A 27,388-nucleotide genomic window follows, 5' to 3' on the forward strand; every position below is an offset into this window, starting at 1 on the left:
TTTTTTTTTTTTTTACCATTTATCCTGTTTTTCTTGTTCTCTATCAAGATTTCCTGTTTTCATTCAGAACAAGCTGAGACTGGAGAATGAAGGCAAAGTCTTAATTTTATGATTGCAGTAAACACATTATTCTCACTCCAGTCTTTTTAAGTCATTGTTTCTCATTTACCAAAATCTTGCTTTCATTAATTTTTAAACCATCATGGTTTGTATTTACTTTAAGAGAAGTTTCGTAAAAATTTTTTTAAAAAGAATGAAGAAAGAAAAGAAATACAAGGATGTCAATCTTACAATAACAAAAAAATGGAAATAAGGTGAGCACAGAAAATCTGACCAAAATATGTAATCAATATGAAGGCCGTAATGTATGCGATATGTTAAACGTTCTTCTGCTGCTCCTTTCCTAAAGCTAAATAGAGAACTGCAAAAAATAACAGCACTTCAAATCTAATATGCTATTAAATTACAAAGTATATTCATCACTAACAACATACTTCAGGTGATTCTCCGAGGAAAATGATCCCTAGGAAAGTCTGTTTGAACTACCTTTAAACCAAAGCTGTAAAATTATGTGATCACCTGAAAAGGACAACTAAGTGGATGATTGATATAGTAGGAAATTAATGTGAAATTTCTAAAGTTTTAGTTTATCAACTGAACCACTGCTTCCGTTAACAGACTGAGAACTTGTTTTTCCTTTAACATGTTAGTATGTTCTTTATGAACTAGCCTACTGTATATAGGACAAAATAATATAGAGGTTCAAATACTTACAAACAAACTATATACAAACAACAATAATATAGATACCATATAAAACTAATGTCATGTCAATCTTATGTCACAGCAAATAAGGTAATTCAGTCTTCATCTAATCACTACATTGCTTTTGTAGTCTTTGCTTCTGCAGCAAGGGAGTTCACAATGCAGAGTATTTTTACAAACACAAATTTCATCATTCAACCCTAAAATATTTAATTTCATCTACAATCTCAGTTTATGTAAACTCATAATTTGAAGAATATTTGTACAGCAAAAACACTTAACAGTGTAAAAACTTCAAGTATTGGTGCAGAAAAACAGAAGACTGTTTCATCAAACATGACCTTTTGTAACTTGATTTTAAAAGCGATACAACAAGTTTATAATGACCTTTGTAAAATGAAACAAAGGTGTTTAGGTACCGCAGAACTGTTACTTTTAAGGAGTAATCTGCCAGGGAATTTTGGATATAGTTGATCCATTTCAAGCTGTTTTTGCAAATGGTAACACTACATATGCATATTCTGCAAAAGGGAGCCAATTCAACTGCAAAATCCAACTTTAAGATAGATTTAATCTCATCAAAAATAAAATAGCACAAATTTTTTATTAATTTTTCTAAAAAAAATTTCAGGGGGAAATATGAATGAAAGTGGCCTTGACTGCAGAGCACCATGAACTTTCTACAGTAGTCAAGTTTTAAGGTTAATCTGTGGTACTCCAGTACCCCCTGGTGACCATGGTATGCCTCTCCCTTTTTAGCTACTAACCAGGGAAGAGAAAATGTACAAGCAGACCATCAATATTCGAGGTATCCTTTCAAATGCTCACAGAACATTGATTTAAAAAGGCAAAAACACATTGCTGAAGGAATGTGGATTATGGCAGTTACCGTTAACTTACAACTATATTGATGTTTAAGCTGTTACACCCAAGAAACCTTTAGATCTTAATAGCTGTCTGGTGGAAGGATTTGAGATTGCGATTCACCACACATGCAGAAAAACAAACTACTGAAAAACTCTTAGACAGGGTGGGAATCAGCCAGTTTCATGGCAACTGCATAGCAACCAGCAGTGCAATAGCATATTGCACTGACAAGAACTATAACCTGCAGGCATTAAAAAAAAATTAATGTAGCACAAAGCAACACCTGCAGCTGTGAATGCTGACAACTGATTTATTACACATTACATTTATTGCACTTTAATATGGGTGCACATTCTAATGCAACATGTAGGAATTGGATACAGCACATTTCTATAGATGGTGCCAAACGTAAAAGGGGAGGCAAAAGCTGCAGTTTCTTACATGACTAACTTTAATTCATCAATAGGAGGAGGCGCTGTTTGTTGAAGCTGCATTTTGTGGTTTAGGTTGATTAATCCCTGTATTAGCTCCTGTAATTACTCCCCACTCTCAGTTTTACAAGGCAGCAGGTCAGGGGTTGTTATCATGGATTTGTTTATGCAGCAAGTATAGACTTACAAGGGTAAAATGACTGTCATTTCCCATCCCCAACACCTACCACTTCTTTTCGTTGTCTTCACCCCTTTCCGAGGCTTGTGACAGTCAACACAATTACCTACAATTATCCTCACTTCCAGCTCACCAATTACATCTATTATTGATTTCAGACCCCCAGGCTGCAATCCTTATCTATACCAAGCCAAAGCCCATGGAGGAAAAAGCAGAATGGGACCAAATAATAGCACCTTGGTTCATTTGCACTCTCCATCTTTTCACTCTATGTCACACCATCACCGACTAAACAGAAACGGATTTACGCAGCAGTGCCCTTGAGAAACAAAGTGAATGAATGAATGAAAGAACAGAAGCCTCTAAGAGAGGTTGTGGTTCTGCTTATCTATAAAAGAGACTGCAATATATTACACAACTTTAAAGAAAGCTTAATAAAATATGTCCAAAAGCTGCATGTTGTTATTGAAAAAGACAGCAAATCCATTTAAACTATACAACACAGCAATTCATATAACACTGTTAAGTATACCTAACAGTTCCTGACTGTAGTTTGTCCATCATGTGGGTAAGTCAGTGACAACAACTCATCCTGTTCATTCAGCTAGAAAACAGTGACAGACAGACAGATGGATGGCAGTGAGACAGAGTGTAAGGAAGGTCAGTTACACAGCATGGAAGCTGTAAAATGTATAATCACACTCTGCAGCACTCTCCTGCCACACTTTTGAATATGATACTTGCGGACATTTAGTGAGACACAAACATAAGCTGCTGTCATCACACACTAATGTAAAACATCCATCATCTTGAATAAATGCCAGGGCACCTGCAGAGAACCGCATCAGTGTTGCCCTACTGCCACCTCCTGTCACAACAAACTTGAGGGGCTGAGTTCCAAGTATGATTTGTAATGCAAGGCTGCCCCCTTTAGGAATTACAATGAAGCATATGGAAAGGCAAAAATAAATTGTACTTTCAAAAATACACAGAAGTATTAGGGACCTACCTTATACTTTCAGTCAGTTTCTCCACCAAGTTAGACAACATTATCAGACAATTTGAAGTTGCACATCACATACTGGGTCCTTCACATCTATTTGGGGTAAAAACACGGTCAGGTTTACAATCTCAAGAGAGTCCAGTTATTTTTACATTTATTGATAGTCAGGTGACACGGGCCAAATCTTTTTGACAAAACACAAAGTTATGTGTGAAAATTGTTTCACTATTAGCAAGCTATTTTTGGTCCATTTTAGATTGTATGTTTGCATTATTTGTTTGCAGGACTTTTTGGAACTGAGATTTCACACATTTAACCCAATTTTCCCAACAATTAAGTGTGAATCCTAAATAGTAATGTACAAATTGTGTTTCAGTGTCAACACTTTGAATTTGGACTGTACATTCAGGCCGCTTCTAAAGCATTTTAAGTTAATTTGGCAAAAAATACTCCGCCTTACTGGTTGGTACAAATATTGACGAATGCAACCTGATGAACTGAGAGGATTTGTTAGAAATAAATATGCATAATATAAAATAGTATTTAAGAGATTTTTGTTTTGTATTAGACATTGTCCGAGTTACAATTTTGGTCAAATTAGCGTGAAGTGTAAAGGAATTTAGTACAAGCTTTGTCTGTTAAATTTTCAACAAATGTATTTAATTTAACTGAAACTCACGTCGTTCAGTTTACGCATGTGGCCAAATAAAACCACTGCTGTGGCTAAAAAGTTTATTTTATGCCTCATGAAATATTAGGACAACCTTTAAATAATATACTAGTAGTAGAAGAGCGTTACAAACCTGTACATGTATCAACACATTCACGTGGAAAGTTGTCCAGGTTGGTGAAAATGACACAGGTGTTGCTTGATTGGAGCAGGCTATCTTAAAAAACTTCACTCTATTTTATCTTTGTTTTCTTCATTTTCTTTTTATAACGTGATAAACACACTTTAATTTTTTAACCCTCTGTTTAAATTCTATATCTTATTTTAATTATTTTCTGGAAATATAACATTTTAAAAACTCGACTCAGAAGGAGTACAATCTGGTATAACTAGAAAGGGGCGTGGTTTCGCGGATCTTAGTGTGGCATTCAGCGACAGTAGGGAATATGACTATCACTCGTTACTTGATTACGTGAAAAGGCAAGAGATCCTGCTGGTATGCGCAAAGTAGCTTACACGACCAAAAGTGCATGTAATAGTTGTACATCAAGTTAAGTAAACATTGCAATACTTACAACCAGTGATAGTTCTGCTTTTTTTTGTCGTTATTTTGTTTATTTCTGTGTTGTTATCGGTGCAATTTTTATTTAATTATTTCTTACATGGATTTATAATTTAGAGTATAATCATTTTTTAAATAAGGAGCATCTCAAATAAACTTTTGTGTTCAAAATATGTGCAACGTTTTTGTAACACAATCGGATTTTTGCTTTTTATGTTTTAATTTTGTCTTCTGAATGTCTTTTAAAAACAGTTAAAGGAAAAGTATTCCTAAAGTATTCTTACTATAACTTCTTTTTTATGGTTTACTTTTATTATTTAAGCATGTATATCGCAGTGACAGTTCAATGTAGAACTGGTGAGAGACACCTGAACGCAGCACTAGTGCAGACCAGTGTTGTGTGCGCTCTACTCAGTGTGTTTAGTGCTGGCTCCCCTCTGTCCTCCATTAAAGCCCGGCTCCATTCCCGCTGTACGGCGCAGGCCCGAAGTAGCGCAGCCGCTCTGAGGTTAGTGCCCTACCGCGCAATCTCCATTTATTTCAGCCCCGGCGCAGCCGCATCATCAACCCCGGCAGCGTTGGGGCTGAGATGCAGATTGTTTAGATGTTGACTGGAGCGCGGTTATGCAGTTTATGTGTCTTATTTTCGGGAATAATGTTGTTGGCGCGTATCGACAATAAGCTCAGAGAGAGAGGAACAGCAAGGGGATGAGCTGCAGGCCTCTCGGCCTGTCTGCGTTTTGTTTTGTTTCATATTGCGCGGGTTTTATGCTAGCTGCCGCCTTACTACGGGTTACCGTATACCGATCAGAGACATCATTGTTTGTTTGGGGTTTTTAGTCTTGAACAGAAAAATGAAAATTTATTTCGATACGGATTAATTTCCTTTTACATGACTAACTATACACGCCAAATGGTTAGCTAGGAAGCTAATTAGCTGAATGTAGGACATGGCTAGCTTAGCCTTGTTGATAACCCAACCTGCAGGTCTCCTTACATTACATTACACCGCCGTAGAAATAGCTATACCTTTGAAAAATTGGCCTTTTTTCCCCTGAAATTGTAGAATATTAATCTTGTTGGAGATTACGTAAAAGATTTAACATCTATACTACTGCCTTGTGCTTCTTTTCCTTGATTCCCTTATAATATACATAATAACTGAGGACTGCCATTATACAAAAATTTATGAAATGTTACATTATTACTGGTCCAGTTTTGTTTATTGTTGTTTAAAGCCATTTTTCTTTTAAAAAAGAAAACAGTAGACAAAAGGGGCTTAAACAAATGTTTAATAAATCATATTCCCAACATTCCCCGAGTTATTTCCGTTCAGCTGCCACTTCCAGTTTCTTTAGAAACACAACAAAAGCTATTTATTGACTGAAAGATGGGTTAAGTGGACAAAACTCGTCCATGTGGAACATGGTGTTTTGTGGTGTTTGTGCTTTTCTCTTCTTAGTCTGTAATAACCTAATAGTTCACACATGCACATACCATTTCCACCGCTTCATACTCAAATACATTGTCTTCACTATAATAGCTCGGAAAACTCAACTGAAAAGAAAAACAATTTATACTGTGGTATGTATATATAAGTACTAAGAAATATTGATTATCGCGAGGAATGCATGATTTGCTAATCGATCACGTGTAGGATCAGGGCTAGAACCAGAGTACAGCGCAGAAGTGCCCCCTACAGGTACAGCGCAGCTTTGCAGGCGGTGCACTGACACATTCACAAGCTACACATTTAATATAAACATGACATAGATTATAGCCCATTTTCAGTCTAAATTAAAGCCAATAGTGACTAAGTGGAAAAAAAAAGTCCCCACGGGCATGGTAAAAGTTCTGCACTTTGTCCACTTTAAACAAAAATTCCCATTTTTTAAAAAGCTTGACAGAAGATCTATAATTAAGTTTATTGTTTGCAGAAGTTGCATAATGGAAGTCAGAGACCAACCCTTTAGTCACCCTTTTAGGCACATATGTAAAGTTGTTTTATGGCACTTTATTAACGGATCAATATTACAATTTGAAAAAAAAATACTAAAATAAATACATAAACCCACTTTCAAATCACTTTTTTTTTTTTTCAGTTTTGGAATTTTAATTATCAATGACCAAAGATATTGTCATAATTTTCTGAGCTATATTGTAATGTAAATACACAATGACAATTGACAGCTTACTGACCAATATAGATATTTTTGTTATTGAGAGATCTGTCTCTACAGTGATTAGTCAGTGTGTGGAAAGAGATTTATAAGTTCTTTTATCCCAATAGTTGGAGACTAGTCAGTTTGTCCTCACTTTAAAGACCAATCAGTTCATTTGAATGTAGGCTCTAAATAGCAACCCTAAATCTTTATTTTTCTAAAAAATAATAATAATAAACCTCCCATGTGGTTTGATACAGGCCATTTAAATCAAATCTGTTAAACAGCAGGTTCAGACACTGTAGGTGGCAAGACATGAGAGATATAAAGTCATCTGAAGCAGTTACTATGATTTTCCAGTCTGAAATACCTCTTCAAGCTGTAATGATGGAATCTTTATACAACTGATAAGTGATAAAGGAAATGAGCATTATTGTGCTCTTATGTTCTAGATCCTACACATTTTTCCCTCTTTTTTTCTCAGCAGTTACTGTGGAGCTAGCTGTTTAGACCTGGTGGCTGATAATGGAGGAGCACGCCATTCACCAGACGGAGCACATGACCACCATTGAGGCCAGCGCCGTCAGTCAACAGGTCCAGCAGGTGCACTTAAAGGCATCATAATTAAGTTGACAGATTCCCATCATTGTGCCGGCATACATTGTGATGTACTTATTCTGCCAGCTGGTTAGACTATTAGACAAGAACAGAAACCTTCTTCCGTAGAAATATGTTGCTCTTCAAAAGTATAAACTCACTCAGCTTATTCCCCGTGTTTAGGTACATGTGGCCACCTTTACAGAGGCATCGATGATGAGTGCTGAAGAAGACTCAACATCCTCGCCAGATGATGACCCTTATGATGATTCGGACATCCTCAACTCAGCTGGTACTGATGAGGTCACTGCTCACCTGGCTGCGGCAGGTAGGTCAAAATTTTAGCCATATTAGAAAAAACTTTAAAAGCAGTGGTTAAATGCATTCAATAAGATGGATTTAGAAACACAAAGTTTTCCCAAAAACATCTTTAAAAAAAGATAAATAAATAAAAAAGAAGAAACTTTTTGTGGTTCGTTATGGGTGTTGGATTTCTGATTAACTGTAATTTTCCAATATGACTTCAGGATCGCTGCAAATAAGTGTAATGCTCTGAATTGACCAGCAGGTGGTGCTCGTGTATTTTACAACCATAATAGTATGCTGCCTGTGGGAGACAGCGACAGAAAACTGCTGGTCCTGTTACAAACAAAATCCTATTTTAAGGAATAGATAAGACTAACTTCATATCTCACACATTTAGAGTACAAAGAAACAGGTCAGAAAAGCAAAAACGCAAACAAACTACAAAATGTTGTCATCTATGATGTGTTTGAACCTGTTGTGTGTATTTTTTTTTTAACTCAGGACCAGTGGGCATGGCTGCTGCTGCTGCTGTGGCAACTGGTAAGAAAAGAAAAAGGCCTCACATCTTTGAATCCAATCCTTCAATCCGCAAGCGGCAGCAGACTCGTCTGCTCAGGTTAATTTCCCTAAACATTTTTACCTTGTTTCTCCCTCAACTTAGATAAATATTAAGATTTAAAGAGGGGGATTTTAAAAAAATGTTGTTTATTTACAGGAAACTACGAGCAACACTTGATGAGTATACCACCAGGGTGGGCCAACAGGCCATTGTCTTGTGTATCTCTCCCTCCAAACCAAACCCTGTGTTTAAGGTGTTTGGTGCTGCTCCGCTAGAGAATGTGGTGAGTGCTTTTATTTTAGCTATAGCAAATTTTACACTGTAAAACTTCCCATTCTGCCTTTTTATGATCTCTGATAAGAACTTGACACTTTGAACTACTTGTTCATCTGAACTGAATTAAGTGTGAGGTGTTTGTTTTGCATACAAAGCATGAAATAATGATTCAGAAACCTACATGAACCTGAATGCAATAGCATATCCTAGAAATAAATAAATAAAACTCGTTTATTCCAACAAATACCTGAAAATGATGTTTCTTTTCTGGTGACCAGGTAAGAAAGTACAAGAGCATGATGTTGGAGGACCTAGAAAACGCCCTGGCAGAGCACGCCCCCGCTGGTGGAGAATTGGCCTCCGAACTGCCCCCTCTCACCATTGACGGCATCCCTGTCTCTGTGGATAAGATGACTCAGGTGAGACGTTTTTTTATAAGGATTATTTTAATAAATAACAATTTAATGAAAACAATGATAATTGGCTGTTCCATTGTAGGCGGGGATCAATTCAAAACACATAGTTGATGCTCCCAGCAGGGGGCACCAGCTTACAACACAATACAAGAATTGTGTTTTAGTATGAGTATCAGCTTAGCCAACAATATGTATCAAGGTCAGAGGCTCCTTTGTTGCAGTATTTTACCTCCACATGTATCTTTTAATGTGTTTCATACAGCTGTATGTAATCAGTAGTTGTGCTTTTATGTATTGGCGTGCTGAAGAGATGTTTAGGCTTCTCCCTGATGTATACGTGCATGTACGCTTGGAAGCAAGTGAAACCTCCTCTCTTTGCCAGACAGTGAGAGGATGTGCAGAGTTGATTGCCGTTGGCAGACCTTTCAGTGCTGCATTATCACCACTGGCAGCCTGAGCTCTCTGTTCACCCAAGGGAAGCCGGCTTGTTTACTCTCCCATTCCCGTGCTCCTGACGCACTCTGCAGATCATCGTCGTAGAAGCCAGCATGGCAGTGGCCCTCAGAGACAGTTCCACAGCCCAGGGAGCAGAGTAGCCAATCCTAGGCCTAGATAAATCCTCGGAGGCCAGGTGTTAGTTGGTACTTGTTTTTCTGGAGGTTGTAGGATGAGATTATCATGAGTAACCTGTTGCCTCACTCAGCATGGCAAAGCCAGGTGGTTTTTTTTAAAGAGATATGTGTGTGCCTTAGTCTGTGAACGGGATGTTGTCTCATCCTTCTGGGAATGATTGATGTACCCTGGATCGGTGCGCATGTAAGTGATATGCAAGGCAGCTAATTCAAATTTAGTTCTCTTGATTCGTTTCAGGAAGGACTCAACGTCCTCTATAAAGACATCTGCAGTAGGTTTTTGCACACAACAAGAAGAAGTTCCTGCCTTTCAGATTCAGGGGAGCATCTGTACCAGGTGATGCAGAGTCTAGCCTGAGCCCATAATTACCCCCCAGCTCTGTTAGGTTCAGGGACCCAGCAACATAGCTACCTTCCTAAACTCTGATTGGACCATTGCTTTGAGGATTAAGACTGGGGGGTGGGGTGGTCGACATGAGGACAACATGCCACTTAACTAACTAGCCACTGTAATTAGGCCATCTGGCCATGCACACATACATCCACATCACCCACAGGTGGAAATGCAAGAATCCCTTTGCTACTAAATCCTTGTCCTTGACTAATCCAAGTTGCCATCCCCCTGTTTACTGAGACATCGCTCCATCACTGCAGCCAACAGATGCAGTTTCTGTTTTATTCCAATTAACTGCTGACCCTCCGGTTTCGAGTGAGATCAGTTTTTATCATATCTGTCTGCGTGTTGCACTCGCAACCCGTTCATTGGCCGCTGGTGACTGTGAGTTAGAAAAAGAGGTTTAATGGGGAGGAGGAAGGGATTTATTTCTCCCAGAACCAAATTTAGCCTGTGATGTCAAGGTAGGCAGACGCTGCAGTGCCTCATTGTGCAATATAATCCCCCAGTGATGCTTGCATATTACCAGGACACTGAGGACATTGGCACTAAACCCCGCCACAGCATGTTGGTGATTGTGAATATGGGCCGGCTCCGAAAACATCGATGCGATCGTGAGGTGACGATGTGAAGAAGACGACTTCCTGTTTCGGAGAAAGAAAGAAAAAACAAAAACATTACTCATTATTCATGCTATATAAACCCCCATCTCACAACTCCAGAGCACATCATCCTGTAGTTTTATTTCATTTCTTAGTTCTAACCACTTATTTTCTATTATTGGTACAATCAAATATTGGGGACAAGCATCCGCTGGTACATCCAGTCTACAGCATTACACAAGTCCTTATAATACTGCATAACATATCTGGTCAAAGTTAATCTAAAGTTAATTTTTCTTTTAAATCTACTGGGTTTTTTTAATGATACTGACCCACATGCCCTTAATAATACCGGTGCTGATTATACTGGAGCTTGGGACAGACTGACTGCCCGACTCACCCCTGAGGTTCTCATGGTGTCAGTCTGACAGACTGGAGCCACAATCATAGATTGTCTTCCTTATAAACACAATCTCCTTTTAGAAACCCTGTTTCTATTTGCAGGCCATGACCACCTCAGCACCCTGCAGCCTGTACCCGATCAATACGCGTATCCTGCTGCCTGCTCAAGGGCGTGCAAGCTTATGTGTCAGACACTGCAGCTTTGCACTGTAAAGGTTTTGAGTCTCTAACATGTTTATCTTAGTTTTCTGATGTGCATGTGTGTTGTTTTGCTTTAGGCCCAGCTGCGAGCGTTCATCCCAGAAATGCTGAAGTACTCCACAGGCAGAGGGAAGCCTGGCTGGGGCAAGGAGAGCTGCAAGCCAATCTGGTGGCCTGAGGACATCCCTTGGGCTAATGTCCGCAGTGACGTCCGAACAGAGGAGCAGAAACAAAGAGTAAGGGCGATAGTTATGAAGTGATGCAATATTTTATAATTACTTGCTGCCGTTGGACTGAATTCTGTCAGGATCAAGAACAAAAAGCAAATGACATTCATTCATGTTTGTTTATCTATGGCTGTTTGACACAAATAAAGGCTTATTTATGTTATTTTAGCTTGTTTTCTCATCCAGCTGTAGTTAAAATGAATTAAATGTTAAACTATTGTGCTTGTGATGGACATAAAGGCAGGTAATATATATAATTACAGCACACACAAGCCTTGTCTCTTCTTCCTCAGGTGTCTTGGACTCAGGCGTTGCGGACAATAGTGAAGAACTGCTATAAGCAGCATGGCCGTGAAGATTTGTTGTATGCTTTTGAAGACCAGCAGGTCACGACGGCAGCCACCACCCAGCACCACCTGACCACTGCACAGAGCATAGCTCACCTTGTGCCCTCGCAGACTGTCGTACAGACCATAAACAACCCTGATGGGACCGTCTCACTTATCCAGGTATGTTTGTAGCTGCTGTACGCTCATCTCATGCACGTGATCTTTTATTAAGATCAGTGTACTTAGCTTTCACATTTCTCTCAGGTTGGCACAGGACACACAGTTGCTACTCTAGCGGATGCTTCAGAGCTTCCTGGTGTCACAGTGGCACAGGTTAACTATTCAACTGTGACTGATGGAGAGGTAAGAATAATTATTCTTTTCAGTCAATGCAAATAGTATTTCCTCGGTTATTTTCTATCTGAAATGTTGGGGGGCTGGGGGGATGTTTGTCTTCCTCCAGGTGGAGCAGAACTGGGCCACCCTCCAGAGTGGAGAAATGACAATCCAGACAACTCAAGCCTCAGAGGCGACACAGGCGGTAGCTTCTCTGGCTGAAGCTGCAGTCGCTGCTAGCCAGGAGATCCAGCCTGGAACCACCGTCACTATGGCTCTAAACAGGTGATTCTGACTTTATTTCACATGTTATGGGGAAGTTTTTAGGAAGTAACTGAGCATCTGAAATCAACAGGTAAGTACTTCACAGAAGCTCAGTGGGCTCTTACAATTAAGTTAGAAGGATTTATTTTCTTTTTTCAGGAATAATATTTTTACTCATTTGAAATAGTCCTAAGCACGACACCCTCTCATGATTGGTAGTATCAGTTGTCATAGAGATCATACATGTAGTTATGGCAGGTATCTTTAGGTTAATAATGCTAAACATGGTTAGATGTAGGTAGATCCACTACATGGAAAAGATGTTACAGCCAACAGACTAGAAAATGGAGCCAACAGTTAAGTTTGACGACAATAATAAGTAGGGAAATATATGATAGTGCAATCGGCAGTTAAGTGCATCTTGAGTGTATAAACTCACATTTAAATAGCTGTAGCTGTTTATTTTTGTGAATTTGTAAGATTAGAATTTACCGGTGGTGTGGAAATTGCTGAACTCATCAAGGCACAAAGGTGTTTGCTGGTTTTTCACTGCAGTACTGTCATGGCAATCATATCAGATGTGTATGGGTATGTCCCATCGGGGCTTGTTACCTGCAGCCACCTGAGTCTTGCTTCTTCCTCCCCCCCTCCCTAACCGCTGTTTACTCTTCTGAACTACTCTTATCTGCTGGCTCTGGAACATTTTGTCTTCTTTCCAGCTCCAGAGGGAAGCAGAGCCTCTTTCTCTCACTATTATTTGAGGCTGTGAAAAGGTTTTTGAGGATCTTGCAGAACAAAATCCAGCTGGGTGCAACAGCAAATGTATCGTTTTTATCTACCGCCTTCAGTCTTGTAGCCCCCTCCTCCTTTCTGTCCATCTGTATTTCAGATATGATTATCAACCAAGCTGTTAGCACTTGCATGAGTTCATAAGGAAGATGCTGTGCTAATAAGCCCGTGGTAATTCCACTGGGTAGATCTGGTTAATAAAACTGCTTTGTTAGACTCGTAGCACCTGGCCTTTAGAAAGAAGTGACGGATTCTCTGTTAAGTCCAGACTAGAAAAGCCTCTTACAGCTCATACACTCTTCACCCAACATATCTCTAATAACCCCTTTGCCAACAGCCTGCGTATGCATGCGAGAGGTTTTAGGCTTTGTGCCAGAAGACCTGATGTCTCCAACCAACATTTTTTTACATCTATTTTAATTCTTAATTCACAAATGTGTGCATTTGTTGGATGTGTTACAGCGAGGCTGCAGCCCACGCTGTAGCGACGTTGGCGGAGGCCACTCTTCAAGGAGGAGGGCAGATTGTCCTGGCAGAAACAGCAGCTGCTGTTGGGGCTCTTGCGGGGGTTCAAGATGCCACAGGTACCCTAATCATCCTACATGTTATAGCACGCACACTTTCTTCAAAAAACAAACCACCAAGTCGAAATGCAAATGCATATCACATGGCTCAGTTTGCCAGAAGCAAATATATGATGATTACGTTGCATTAAGTCACCTGCCGTTGCTTGTTTGCCATCATATCAACACTCATTTTTCATGTGTTCATCAGCCAATGGCATTTCTAATTAGTCTCACTAATTTCAAGCTTCCCACCACCACTGTGATGAGACCTCTGGACCCCCCCACCCCTTTTTTTCTGTAATCTACTCTGTGCTGATGTGACAGATGGTGTGTTTTTCTCTGTGTGTACTTTGTAGCAGTGCTCCCTCCATTCGGTGATCAGCTGTTAAAGGATAACCCTCCTTACATGCATTCAGCATGCACTGTTGTCAGTCTGCTGTCTGTCTCGTTGGATTGCATTTTAACTGGCATATTTTCACACTGTATCCTCATTGTTGACTGGGAAGCTGAGGAACTTATAGGAAGAAGTTGATTGCAAACAGTAGTAGTCAAATGCTGTAAGACACACACATAGTTATAAGTTCTAGTCTGTGTTGGTGGTTATAAAGGTCCAAATTGGTCACAAATACACACAATAGGGTACCGCATTTAGACTTCTCAGATCTTGCAAGCTGTCAATCTTTTCCTTACTTGCAGTGTCAACTAATCAGTGATATACGCAAAGTACACTAGTCCAGGGGCATGAGCAGGTCCCTCAGGGGCCCTTCTAAATAGCTTGATCCACTCCATTACCAGCCTGTGGTCTAATCACAGGACCAGCTGTCAGCACATACACATCCAGGTTCTCTTGTCACCCTGTATGAACACACACATGATCACTCTTCACATGAATGTTTGCCCTTTTAAATTCAAACAATATGTGCATGTAATGGATTAGCAAACTAGCCAGTGTGTTCCGTGCCTTTCACTGTATGACAGCTTGGGATAAACTCCCGCCCCCTCCTCGTGACCCTGAGAAGGATAAAGCGGGTATAGAAAATGGATGGACGTGCATCTCTGTGTGTCAGTTTATCCTCTTCCTCTTACCTTTTTATATCCCGCATAATCAAGGCAACACTTAGCATCATTAAAGGAAATTAATAAATGCTTCATTTAAATATGGTCTGATTTATTATTACATTATTTCAAGAGAGTTTTGAAAAAAGCCACAACTTAGAGGAAGCATTATTTTTAAACATGGGATATAAATGTCCATCTTTGAGGATCTAAATGATTTAACTTGGGATTTTTTTTTATTTTTATTTTTTTTAAATGGAAAAACTACAAAAAATCCTGCACTGAAATTAAAAAGCAAATTATTTGCAGCAAAATAAAACCACTTTGTTTTTGCTTTCATTGTCATGCATTTAGAGAGCGCACTGCTGCAAAGTCCCAAGTTAATTAAGTTGACAACAACACCTCCATCGTGTCTGCAGTTTGTCTTTCCACTTTCAGAGCATAATTCTTCATGAAAATATGCTTCAGTGTAGCATTTCTCCTTTTTCCCCCCCAGTTCTCTTATCAATCTAAATGATCCTCTAAAACGTTGTAGTGATGCACATTCATCCATTTGCTTTTTTAATTCAACTTTAGCACTTTAACTATGTAAAGTTACAAGCTGTTATCATAAGCAACTAACGGCACCAAACCACATGAACGATGATCAATTATTAAACCAGAAATAAAGAGACTGCTGCTATTTCTAGAGTCCTTTTGTGATTATGATAATTTCTGTTTAAAATCTGAAAATTGAGACCATTTATGGAAAACGTATCTATATTTTTAGATACAGCTAACAGCCTGCTCATATTGCAGATGTCTGCAGTTTCACTCCATTGTTAATTTTTTCTTTAAAGGAAATAAATTACAAACTTTGAAAATGATGTTTCCTTTGACTGACCTTTTTTATTCTTGTAAAAAAAACATGTTATTCAATCAGCCATTAAATAATTAGATAATATATTTAAAAATCTGTTAAGATAACAAGTTTCTATAAGAAACCACATTAACATGAGGGTTTTTCAAACGTTAATTTGCATTTTTGCATCTTAAAGGAGCCATTTCATTCCAGTTTTCTATAATAATTGTTGAGCTGCCGAAGCGAGTTCTTCCCCCAACTATTGACTCCAACTAATCACTGTAGAGCCGTACGCAAGTGAAGAGCGCCATTTGAAGTGCACTGGCCCAAACACATCTCTGATTGGATCGTGCCCCACTCCTTCACTGATAAACACTCACAAAGCAACACAAGCACATGAACGCAGCTACACCTGCCGTGACCCTTAATACCCAAGTGTCAGAGTTTATTTGAGTGGCCTGTTGAGATACTTCAGTCAACTTCTGTGTGGTGTCTATACGTCACTGGGTCAGGCAAAGCCCCGCTTCCTAAGCCCTCCTTTGTAATCACTTCCCCGCAAATCACCTGCAGTCATGTCAAGATAACGCAGTCAGAAATCACTTGCAAGGGGGGCTCAGCAGGAGTCGGACAAGCAGAGCAGAAGTTAAAAGCTCACCTCACATTGAGGATCTGCCATCACAAATCAGATTCTTTTAATATTCTAAATGAGCTTTCGTGTCTCTTTGACCTCAGATTTGAATTTTGAAACGATTCGTGTGTAATGTGAGCTCGCTGCGTTTAACGTCCAGCGTCTGAGCTCACGGTAACAGGAGCTGGCATGAGCAACAGCCATCTCTTACGCTGACCTTCTTGCCTGCCTGTGACACAGTGACAGCTTGCAGGGTGGGGCGGAGGCCTACGTTACCGCAGCAGTAATCCCTACAGGCAGAGACTCACACACACACACACACACAAGCACAGCTGGGAATGGGGGAAGCTCGCTGAGGACGATCAATCGGACCATTGTTCAGAAATGCCTGCCCTGTAACATGGCCGTCTCCTGTTAGCTACAACTATAAGAACTTGGCGGCCTCGTAGGAACCATGAAAATTGAAACTTTATTATTACAATTACTGAGTGTCATGATGGAAGTTCAGTCAATGACACTGGTGCTGTGTTTTTCTTGTTTTTTTGTTCGTTCCTCAGGTTTGGTCCAGATTCCAGTCAGCATGTACCAAACTGTAGTGACCAGCCTCGCCCAGGGCAACCGGCCCGTCCAGGTTGCCATGGCACCTGTCGCGACACGTATAGATAACACAGTCACACTGGACGGCCAGGCGGTGGAGGTTGTGACCCTAGAGCAGTGACACTATGGACCTTGGAAGGAGTAGAAAGCACTGAAAAGCCACATTGGAGATATTGTTTTTCTCTCCTGTTTTTCCAAGACATCACATTGTGTAAAAGGTTGAATATATTTTTAAATGTACATCTGCAGGGGAAGTCGGAGTGGTCAAGGCATTGTGTTTACTATGTAAAGCTATTGGTTTTTTGGTGTACTTTTTTGTTTTTTCCATTTAGCTTCATGTTTTTTAAAGCTCTGTGATGTTGAGTATTTAGTATTTATTTCTTTGCAAATTAACCTTCACTTCAAACAAAGAAGAACCAAAAAAGCCCAGGAGGAAAGCCACCACTGCATCTCTGTGTTCACTATCAATGTTCTGGAGTTTTAGCATCTTCTGTATGCTTTCCGTTTCTATACATACATTTAACATGCGGTGCCATAGTCAGAAATACCTCGTTGGTTTTTCATTCTCTCAATCGGTACTCAGAAAGACAGCACCCCTTCCCCATTACCTTACCTCTCTTACTGTACAGGACAGCACCTGAACTGCACACTCCCAGACATTTTTCTCCCATTTGCATGAAAAAATATTGTTGGAAAATATCGTCTCCTTTTCCTTTTTCTCTGCTACTGTATTCCACACACATGCCAAAATTTGGAAAAGACTCAGGATATACATCGAGGTGTTTACTGCTGGATTGTGATGCTGACTTCTTAAAGCGGTCTTGTTTTTGACTACCAAACTTGGTTATTTATAGTGCATGGATTGGAGGTGCACCCTGTAGTGTTATTTTTTAACATGAACTTGCTCCCTGTCTACTTTAGTATGCCATGCTAAATCCACAATTTGATGTAAACATGAAAGTACCTGTGTGAAATAAGGCAGCTGTGTAAAATCTACAGTAAAAAAAAAACGATAGTGTTTCTAATGCAGAGTTCATTGTGTTTTACTGAATTATCTTTATTATATCTCACTTTTGGTGACGTGATTTGTGTAGTGATCAAAAGAATAACATCAAGGATCAAATGGGCTGGATTTAGTTTTCTTCATGGGGAGAGAAGATGGAGAGTAAATCCCTCCCCTGTATCTAAAGGAGTCACCACTGAGGGGGTTGGATATCGAGCTGAGAGGTATATCCCTCAGCTGGAAAGATGCTTTGTTGCCCCAGTGGCTCAAATGAGGAAAAAAAGAGATGGCTTGATGGGGCAACATCCAGGCCCAAATCATGTTACTACTGCCACCATGTTTTACAGATGGGATGTGCTTCTTATGCTAAAAAGCAGCGTTTCCTTTATCTTGTAAACTACAGCCAGGCAGCAATGTTCTTCCTGGAGAGTAGTGGCTTTCCTCTGCAGTATTTCCACATGCACCACAGTGCCCTGATGCTGTATTCATTAAAATTACTGCTACTCCATCAATGAAAGTTATACACAAAGTTTCTTTGCAGCTAAGGCAATGACACATAATCAGTTTGAAATTACATTTGTTGGCAAATCATTCCTGAGGAGAATAAAAACAATCTTGGATTGCAGCAGTCTTCAACTGTAGACCAGAGTCAAATATCTAGTGGTCTAAATGTTTTTCCAACCTTTTCCAACCTGATTAGCATCAATAACACTTTAAAACATCATGTCTTATGATGCGCTTCCACAAATATGTTGAGGCTCAATTGTTGATAAATTCTTCAACTAAAACGGCACCAGGTCTTATCTGATTATCATCCAACGTGAAAACTTTTCATATATATATATATATATATATTATCTATATATTTTAATACGATTTGTTTAATCTGATTCTTTTTTAGGGTACCATGAAATTATAGGCGTTCAATCTTCAAGCACCACTGGACACTACGTGGTGGTCAGAAACATAGCTTCACATTAGCAACATTATGCCATACTGCCTGTAACATTATCTACATAGATTACATCTAAAGTAGCAGCAATATGTCAGCTTCATAGATGGCAAAAACCCATTAATGCATCTTTATGGTTTTAATCATTTTAACAAATTTACCTCATACAGTAATTTCTTCCTTGCATGTCAATACGTGATAAAACCCTCAATTTGTTTGTCCTGCATGTGCAAAATCACACTAGATTTACTTTAGATATGTTGACACTTATGACAAATTAGCTTCTTTATTCCTCTTTTCAGCCCTGTCACACTCATGTCCTCAGATTTTTACCCATAATGATATATGCTTGCCACAAAACCCAATAACCTCCACGCTCAGTGCCACTCCACCCCCCTCTTTCCCGCAGTGACAGACAGGGCCTTGATTACATCATAAGCTGCCTGAACCTCCTCTGGTTTAAAGCCTGGGATTTGCTAGCAGGGCCCTTCTGTTGCAGAGCAGAACAGAGAGAGAAGCATTCAGGCCTTAATCTATCAGGCGTCATAGCGTATATCCCACTCTTCCTCCAGATTAAAGCTGAACCAGGTTGCATTTGAACAGATGAAAAAAAAAAAAATCTAGTTTTTCTTGTTTCGTACACTGTCCTGTCATTTCAGAAGGAATCTTGGCAAGCTCAAGTTTATGACATTTCCAAATAAGACTTCCTGTCTGTGGATCATGTTTGAGTCTTTGTAACTGTTCAGCACTCATGCAAAATGTCTGTAGATTACAGGCCTTATTAGCATGCCTTCTTGGAACCGGGCCTTTATTTCATGCTGCCAAAGTCTCTTCCTGCTCCCTCTGTCCTTCTCCACACCATCAATCCACTCGCTTACACATTTCAGCAGGAAGATTAAAGCTGAAGCCAAGTACTTATGAAATGACACATTAATACCAAAGTAGCAGAGGTTCTTGCCATTTCTGTTCCCATAATTACCTTAAAAAATTACAATTTAAACATTGTATTTCTAATAAATGCTTCCAAGCAGAAAAAGGGTCATCTTGAAATGAAAAGTCAAAGTTATGTACTTGAAGCCAGATATTTTAATATTCACTCCTGCTCTAATAAAATTAAATTTAAAATGCAAATAAAAATGTTTATTTATGGGATTGTATATTTCTTCACCTGCTGGTAGGCTTCAGGCTTTTATATCAGGAGCCAGTGCTGCAGTATGTGTGACTCTGCTACAAGTTACATCATCATGCACCACACAGCAGGGCGAACTTTCAGTCGCCTGATCCCTCATCTAACATGAATCTGATTGGATGTCTTTAAAAATCCATTCAATCTGGGCAGCCAGGCTGCAGTATGAGAAGCACTCCATCCTGGGGACAATATGTTTAGTGGTGGGAGATATCTGGAGGGGAAAAAAAGGAAGCATCATGGATCCTCCCTCGCCAATGGACAGGTCTGCAGCCGTAGCTTCAGTGGCACAGCTCCACAGGGGGCAGTGCATCGTGAGAAGGGAGGGGCTGGTCATTCTTGTTGCCTGGAGTCGTGCAAGCAGACTCTAAGGGCAGAGCTTTAATCTCCACTAATCGTGTCTTAATACGTGCATCCCGAGCGCTCCATCCCTGCACGCATGCACAACCACACACACACACACACACACACTACACATATAGGCAAAGTGGTTGTAGTCCGAGCCCCCGCTTGTTCTAACAAGACGTAATCTCCTGACCCTCCTCCGAGCATGGGTTGAGCCATGAGCTGAGAAAACATCCCTCTTGTACAAGATGAACTCTGTAACCTGCTCAGTTTTTGGTGCTCCTGTTCAAGACCTGTGTCACCCCAAACTGGTGAAGAGATGGAAACTGTTCCATGATCTGTGGAAACAGTGGAAATGGCACCATAAAAAGCTGACAGGTTGTTGATGAAGCGTCTTTGCCATTAATTTAGTCTAATAATGGCCTCCTCACCTTCCCAACTCACACCTCTGTCCACCTCCAACCCAGACGCTGCGTAAGAACGATGATAATCTCATTTCACTAATGCTCTGTAGCCTGCATTAGAACACAGGCGAAGCACTGTCTCAGCTCAACTCAACCCGCCCAGGAAACAGTGTGCATGTGTGAGAGAGGGAGAGAGAAAAAAAGGGCTGAGGGGGTGTGGGGGGCTTGTGGGATGGAGGGTGCACTCAAAAATGCAGTGTAACCTGAGATGCTCAGCCCATCTGGAGAAGGCCTTGCATTGACTAGGGTTATCCCACAATGCACTTTGCTGCAGAGAAGATGGTTAGAGGGAGTCTGACACAATGGATGTTTTCTTTTTGAAAGTATTTATTTGCATCAGAAATAAGAGACTTTGTAAAGGAAAAAACAATTCCAGAGGTGAGTCAACAGGAACGCACAAACTGAAAACATCTTAGTACATTTATGAGACATTGTCAAAAGCACTGTGTGCTGCTTAATATGTTCCACAGCATAAGCCACAACCGTAGCTAAGCTAAATCAGTCGTGCAGTGAACAACAGCTTGAGCCTTTATATCAATCGAATGTGCACCATCTCAGCACTTACCCACTCTTGTCTATTTCATTGAGACCCACACAAAAGCGTAAGAACCTTTGCAAAAGTCCAATGATGACGTGCACATAAATCAAATATAGCTAGTATGCAGGCAAACTGTTGACAATACAAATCATATTAGCTAAAGATGAAGTGTAGGCTATAAAGCAGGATTTATGCAAAGGCAGATAAAGAGGTTTTAATCCACAGATCCCCCTGTCACCTACATTAGCAGACCCTGACCCAGATATATGAAGCTCAGAATTGCAGCAGCTTTTGGAGCCAAACTGTCAATTCACTGTTGGAGTAAACCAACATCTGAAAAAGACTCGCCTGCCCTCCACCATTTTTCATTTGGGTTAGGGAGCCAAAAAAAAAAAAAAAAGGGCCACATTGAAAGAGAAGGGTAAGATGACACCACACAGTTTGCCAACTATACCACAGAGCTAAGAGAGTAGCCCCTCTTGATGGCTGGCTGCAGGCAGAAAAGCTGGACATGTGTGCATTGAGTTCACCACAGCATCCAAAGCTGCAGTCGCTTGATCCAACTCTGCCCACCAGACCTGAAGAGAAGACTGACGGATGAGCAGAGGAAACCATTACTGCTACAGCCTTACCAGCATGGAATAAGCTTAGAGTTTCTTCCGCTGAGAGATGCATTGATTGATTGTCTTCATTACCGAACTAAAATACTTGATGTAATCTAGTCCACATCAATCAAAAAAATATAATACAATGCCTGCCTCAGCTCTTTTAAACTGAAGGTAAATAAAACCTAATATATGTCTTTTCTTTTTAAGTAGTTTGTTCCATCAATAGGCTGAACAGAAACATAATGTTTGAAATTATCTCAGCTGAAGAGACTGTTGAGATTTTGTTCATTTGAAAATTAAAATATTAAACATGTCTGACAACATTGATTTTTGACTCCCCATTCCTTCATCTGTTTTGTTTTGAGCCATTCTTACAAAACGTTCATGAGAATAACAGCTTTCTAATAACCTCATAAACAAGTGTGATCACTGATGCTGATTTAATGATGCCGTAAGGATCTTTTTAGCTGTGTAATCCACATTTTTGCATCTTAAAAAGTCTCCCATCTCATTGTATGTGATCATATACAGTCACCCTTGAATGTATTCATACCATTTTATTTTTAAAAAAAAAAAAAAAAAAAAAAAGGGCTGAATTTACAACAGTATCTCAAATAACTGGAGACCTTAAAAAAAAGGAACAATAAAAGTTAGCAAAATTACAATTTAGTGATATAAGACACTGTTTTATTTTTTCAGTTAATTGAGTTAAAGATAAAAAAAAATCTCAGGACAAATTAGAGCATTTTTCTGATGAACAGTGGGACAACATACCTGTCAACAGGTGCAGAAGTCTGAGAGAAACAGAAAACACCTGACTGTGGCGGAAACATGAAAGGATTGTTCAACTAAATATTAGTTTATGACTGATGTAACATATTTTATATTTGTTTGATTTTTTTACAAAAATATTTCTATTGAACCAGAATTAGAAAATATTGAAATGATTTTCAGAAATTTTTCTATTTATTATTCATTTTGTCAACATCAGCTTATTTCACTGGCAGCGGAATTTTTTCCATCTTTAATGGGAGTGATGAATACATTTGAGGACAACTGTGACCTTCTACATGTCCTTTATTCTTTTATAAATGATATAACTTGAAGGTTTTGCCTGATTCAGTCACCTGGACAGTCCTTAATACAATATAATGTTACAGCTGTAGAGGATACTCTTCAAAAAGCCACTGGAGCTCTGAGGCCAGGGTGTGCAGGGGAGGAACAGTGTCTTACCCCACCCTTCACCACCATCAGCCACTCACTCACTGACTTAAAATGCTCTTCCGCTCTGAAATGAAGGGTCAGTTTTGTTTCTGCATCAGTGTCAGCCGGTGGACGCTCTCAAACAGTAGTTGGCAAGTCTAGAACCACCGGATCCATCTACCTCACCAGTGTGAGTTCTACCATTGCCAAACACCACCAGAGAGCTGATGGGCCTCTTCTGCCCCAAGTGAGCTTCATACACAGGTGGAAAAAACCCAAAGAAACATGGCATTTATGTGAAATGCTCACAGAGTAGTTATATTTAGTTAATATATTTAGTTTAGTTTTATTTAATAAAACAGAAGGATGAACAAAGAAATAGAAAAAACAGTTGTTTCACTGGTTTGTTGTCACATTTAAGGCCTTTAAAAAAGCTGGCCTGCTTGTCCCCAAAATGTGGGTTCATGTCCACAGAGAAAGCTTTTCCACAAAGTCACACAATAATGAAAACGATGTTAAAGCATAATTCAAAATGTAGTCATATGCAAATGAAATCAGACACCAGTGAGAGCTGAAACAATGCTCAACCAAATAACAGCGATGATAGTCTGTCTTTTCCTATATTGGCACTACACATAATTGCTCAAAGTATATATACAGAAGCAAAAATGTGCTAGTGCCAAAATGGGCAAAGAAGAGGAGTGGCTTGGGCATCCAAATGCAAGCAGCTGTTGTCATAGAGACACGCAAAGATGACGGGATGTTGAAGTACCCAGATGTCGCAGCGCAGCTCATGCAACGGCAGCAGAGTCATTACATCACATTCACCCCACCCACGAGCACACGAGAGGACAGAGACAGAGAGTAAGCCGCTATGGACGGGCATCAAGTGGTTCTTTCTCTGCTCTGTTTATGGCCCTATGGTAATTCACTGATAGCGAGCTCTCACAGTGAATTCTACCAGTGCCATACACAGAACAGGAGTCATTATCACCCCAACACCTAGGCCAGCCAACCCGCCAGCGAGGACAGTCAGCCTAGCGAAGCAAAACTATGCAAACCAAACCACCGACCCACATGAGTAGATCAGAAATAACAGCCTGGAGAGAGAAAGTGAGAGAAGAGAGAGAGAGAAGGAGGAGATCAAGAGAAGAAATTATGTCAAACAGGAAGAAAAACATCCATAGCCCTCAAGTGACAGCTTAAATCAGGATGTGCTGCACTGCGGTGGATTGATCCGTATCCGTCTCGACTAACAGGTCAAAGACTACTAGCTCTCGACTAAATATAAGTCCCGTCAATCCTGAAGGTGAGCAAACGTCACTGTCTAACAATTCACTGCTAATCACCTGTTCTGACAGTTTTAGATTTCTCGGAGAGAAGATTTTAGTTTGACAGCGTGTGGGCCTAAAGCAGATTACTATCTTTATCGTTAGGTGTAAATAAACAGGCAGCACTAGTCAACTGTAAACCTTTTTCCTATTTTAAGCAACGCAAACACTGGATCACAAATTTAACAAATGCACCACAAGGGGGAAAAACAAACAAACAAAAATTTCAAAGATTTTTTAAGAGTGCTTCATCGCCTCTCTTCTTTCCATTGCAGTTTGGGACTTGAGCCAGCAACTGTCATAATAAGATAATAAAAACATCCAGCTCTAATCAGACAACTCAGTTATACTGAATCCAGCTGATAAAACACGTCAATAAATCTAATTTAACCACCGCTGTTTTGAATAGACAGCGATGAAACAAAGATTACTAAACTTTCATCCTTAATTATTATGCCGACATTACAGACATACATTTGGCAAAAAGAAAGCCTTTAAGGAAATCTCCTAACATCCTGCTTTTGACCTTCCACTACACCCACACTGGAGCCAGAGACTTTCACCTTTAACGTAACCTCTTCATTCACTCTACAGATTAGTGTTGTTACATGTGCTGGCCAATGTTCCTTCACAAATGAGACAAGGACATCTAAATTTAATGTTCAAGTTCAGGTTAAATATCTCTGCTTTTCAAAACACAAATTTACATATAAAATTAACCACCAGGTTTTTGGGGGTTTTTTTTGCACACCTTCTTTTAAATGTTTTTTTTTTTTTTTTGCATGGCATCACTTATCAAAATCACAATTTTAACCCCATTTTTTCCTTATTTCAGGTCAATATTATTGCTAAGGACCCATAGAATATGATACTGCAGTTAAGTGATAACCTTAAGTCCATTTTCTGAGCTTGAATATTTGTCAAAAACATCTCTGCATTGCATAAAATCCAAATCAGAGAAGCTAACCGTCCTGCCGAGGTCCAGACGCCCCACCCTTGGATCTACCATTAGCTCCCTCACCATGGGCCCTGCAGTGCACGGAGCCTCCATTGATTCCAGCGATCAAACCGTGTACTAAGTGATTCCTCAGACGCCCAAATGGCTCCCTGAGCAAGACTCCCATTGCCATTTCCTGGAGAAATCAATACCACTAAAAAGCCAAGTTGAGAGGGAAAAAAAGCATCCTTTAAAGATTTGTCCATGTCCTCTTTTTCTACATTGTGATTCGTTAAGAATGAAATTGGTTTGTTTGGAATGAATTTGGGTTTTTTTTCCATTTGTCATACTATAAAAGCACAAAATGTGTTAAAGCAAGCTCAGATTCACTGATTTTTAGCTATTAAAAACATACCAAAAGAGATTATACTAGTGCTATTTCAAAGTCTTTGCTCATAAATGTGTAAATATGGGTTTGTTTCAAGGCATACACATCCATCCTGCTTTGAAATGTAACCAAGGTCAGCTGTCAAAATCCAAGAATATAAAACAGAAAAGTTCTCATTGCCTTTTCTTTCCTCATCTTAAAAACTGATTTCCATTAAAATAGTTCCTCATGCAAGACTGCATCACGGTTTATAGAACCATATTCTCTGCAACCAATTAAAAAAACATGAGTTTGCATCAATATTTACCTCAAGAGTAAATAATAAAAGGGTTAAATCAGCAACTTGATTAGGAAAAACTAACAAAAAAAAATTATTTATGCCCTTAGGGATCTTCCAGGGAGATCTGTGACTTCAGCAAGAGGATTCATAACGTTGCAATATTTCCTTTTTGTCTCTGCAGGCGCTAAACCGCTCTAAAGCCCCTGTAGTTAATCGCATTTGTCAAAACAGGGACTCTACTAGTCCTCAACTTCACGGTTATTTCGGGAGGATTTATCGCTCCTGCAACCTGCAGCGACATGTAAATTCACCATCAGTCCTGCCACCTGCAACATTCAGCTCAAAGTTCCGTTTGAGCTCTAAAAGGCCTTTACAGGGTATAGGCCTGAATATGATCTACAAGATATAATTGAGGGTGGGGGCATCGTAGATTAACATTCATTGCAACGTTATTTGCTAACTGAACATTCAATAAGAGCCCATAGATTGTACAATAGTTCTGGAAATCTGGGTACTTGTCTCTGATATAACCTTTTTTTTTTTTTTTAAAAAAAAAAAAACAAAAAAAAAACAACAACATTAGGCCTATATCCTGAATAAACTGTCTGGTGAGTATTTATATTGATTAGAAATCAAACAAAGTATTAATCCGCCGGATTAACCTGCCCAAACCTGGGGACTTGGACTGGGTCTATATTCTCTCGGCACTGAGCGCATGTATGAAAACAGGTGCAACGTGATTAAGATGATAGGCTACACTACAGACCTGGGGCTTTTTTTTTTTTTTTTAAATCCTTGAAAAACACACTAAAACGAATACACGATTGTCTCATTTAATAAATAACGACAGAATACTAAATTTCGTTATTCCGCGATTATCTTGAGGTTTAATTCGACTTCATTTAACATTTTCGGTGGAGCTATTTGTGGCTCAGACTGGACTGTGAGGGTACCATCTCCAAATAAATCCATATAACAGAATTATAGTTTTAAAAGCATATTATTGATAAAAACAGAACAAAATCACAGACATGTAAACAATTTATTTCAATTACATAAAGATACATCAACTAAAAATCCACGAAAGTCAGCAAAATTTGTTTTGTAACAATGGCCTCCTTTTTCTTTTTTCTTTTTTTTTTAGTTAGCCTAAATATCGTCGACCTGTTTTACTATTTTATGTAAATAATGTCTTTTCCTATTTTCAGATAGTGACTATAAAGGTTTACCTTAAGTAAATGTTAAACTGTTCCTAAAGTGAAGATCATAAAAAAAGCAGTCCATACCTTCCTCAGAGTCCATCGTTGTGCGTCACATCTAAGACTGCAAAATGAACTCTGAAGACGGACTCCAGCGATCATATCAGTCCGCAAACCTATCATTACCGTTTCAGGCTTTCCGCTGGTAATGTTCAGTTGCACTGACACAAGCCTCCAGTCCGCGTTACCAGCAGCAGCACTGCAGAATTACAATGAAACAAAAGAAATCCAAGTGGAG

General features: G+C 39.5%; 1 protein-coding gene across 2 annotated transcripts; it reads left to right on the plus strand.

Annotated features, from left to right (window-relative positions):
• Positions 1–4,898: 4,898 nt before the first annotated feature.
• nrf1 (nuclear respiratory factor 1) lies at positions 4,899–18,177 on the plus strand. 2 transcript variants are annotated; one of them, XM_079263022.1, is made up of 12 exons: positions 4,899–4,984; positions 7,123–7,241; positions 7,419–7,563; positions 8,043–8,157; positions 8,257–8,383; positions 8,655–8,795; positions 11,101–11,259; positions 11,544–11,759; positions 11,844–11,942; positions 12,043–12,200; positions 13,431–13,552; positions 16,617–18,177. In XM_079263022.1, exons 2-12 carry the CDS (start codon positions 7,164–7,166, stop codon positions 16,775–16,777), a joined length of 1,521 nt encoding a protein of 506 aa, XP_079119148.1. In that variant the 5' UTR covers positions 4,899–4,984; positions 7,123–7,163; the 3' UTR covers positions 16,778–18,177. The 2 variants fall into 2 exon arrangements, with proteins under 2 accessions (XP_079119148.1, XP_079119149.1); XM_079263023.1 differs by having other exon boundaries at positions 7,123–7,232.
• Positions 18,178–27,388: the final 9,211 nt, after the last annotated feature.

The sequence above is a fragment of the Telmatherina bonti genome, assembly GCF_933228915.1.
Source record: "Telmatherina bonti genome assembly, chromosome: 23".
Classification (NCBI taxonomy): Eukaryota; Metazoa; Chordata; class Actinopteri; order Atheriniformes; family Telmatherinidae; genus Telmatherina; species Telmatherina bonti.

Bases quoted from the DNA above. Each gene is read 5' to 3' on its own strand.
- nrf1 (XM_079263022.1), top strand. From the start codon at position 7,164: ATGGAGGAGCACGCCATTCACCAGACGGAGCACATGACCACCATTGAG. The intron at 7,564-8,042 runs GTAGGTCAAAAT...TTTTTAACTCAG, and splicing joins TGCTCACCTGGCTGCGGCAG to GACCAGTGGGCATGGCTGCT. The intron at 8,384-8,654 runs GTGAGTGCTTTT...TCTGGTGACCAG, and splicing joins CTGCTCCGCTAGAGAATGTG to GTAAGAAAGTACAAGAGCAT.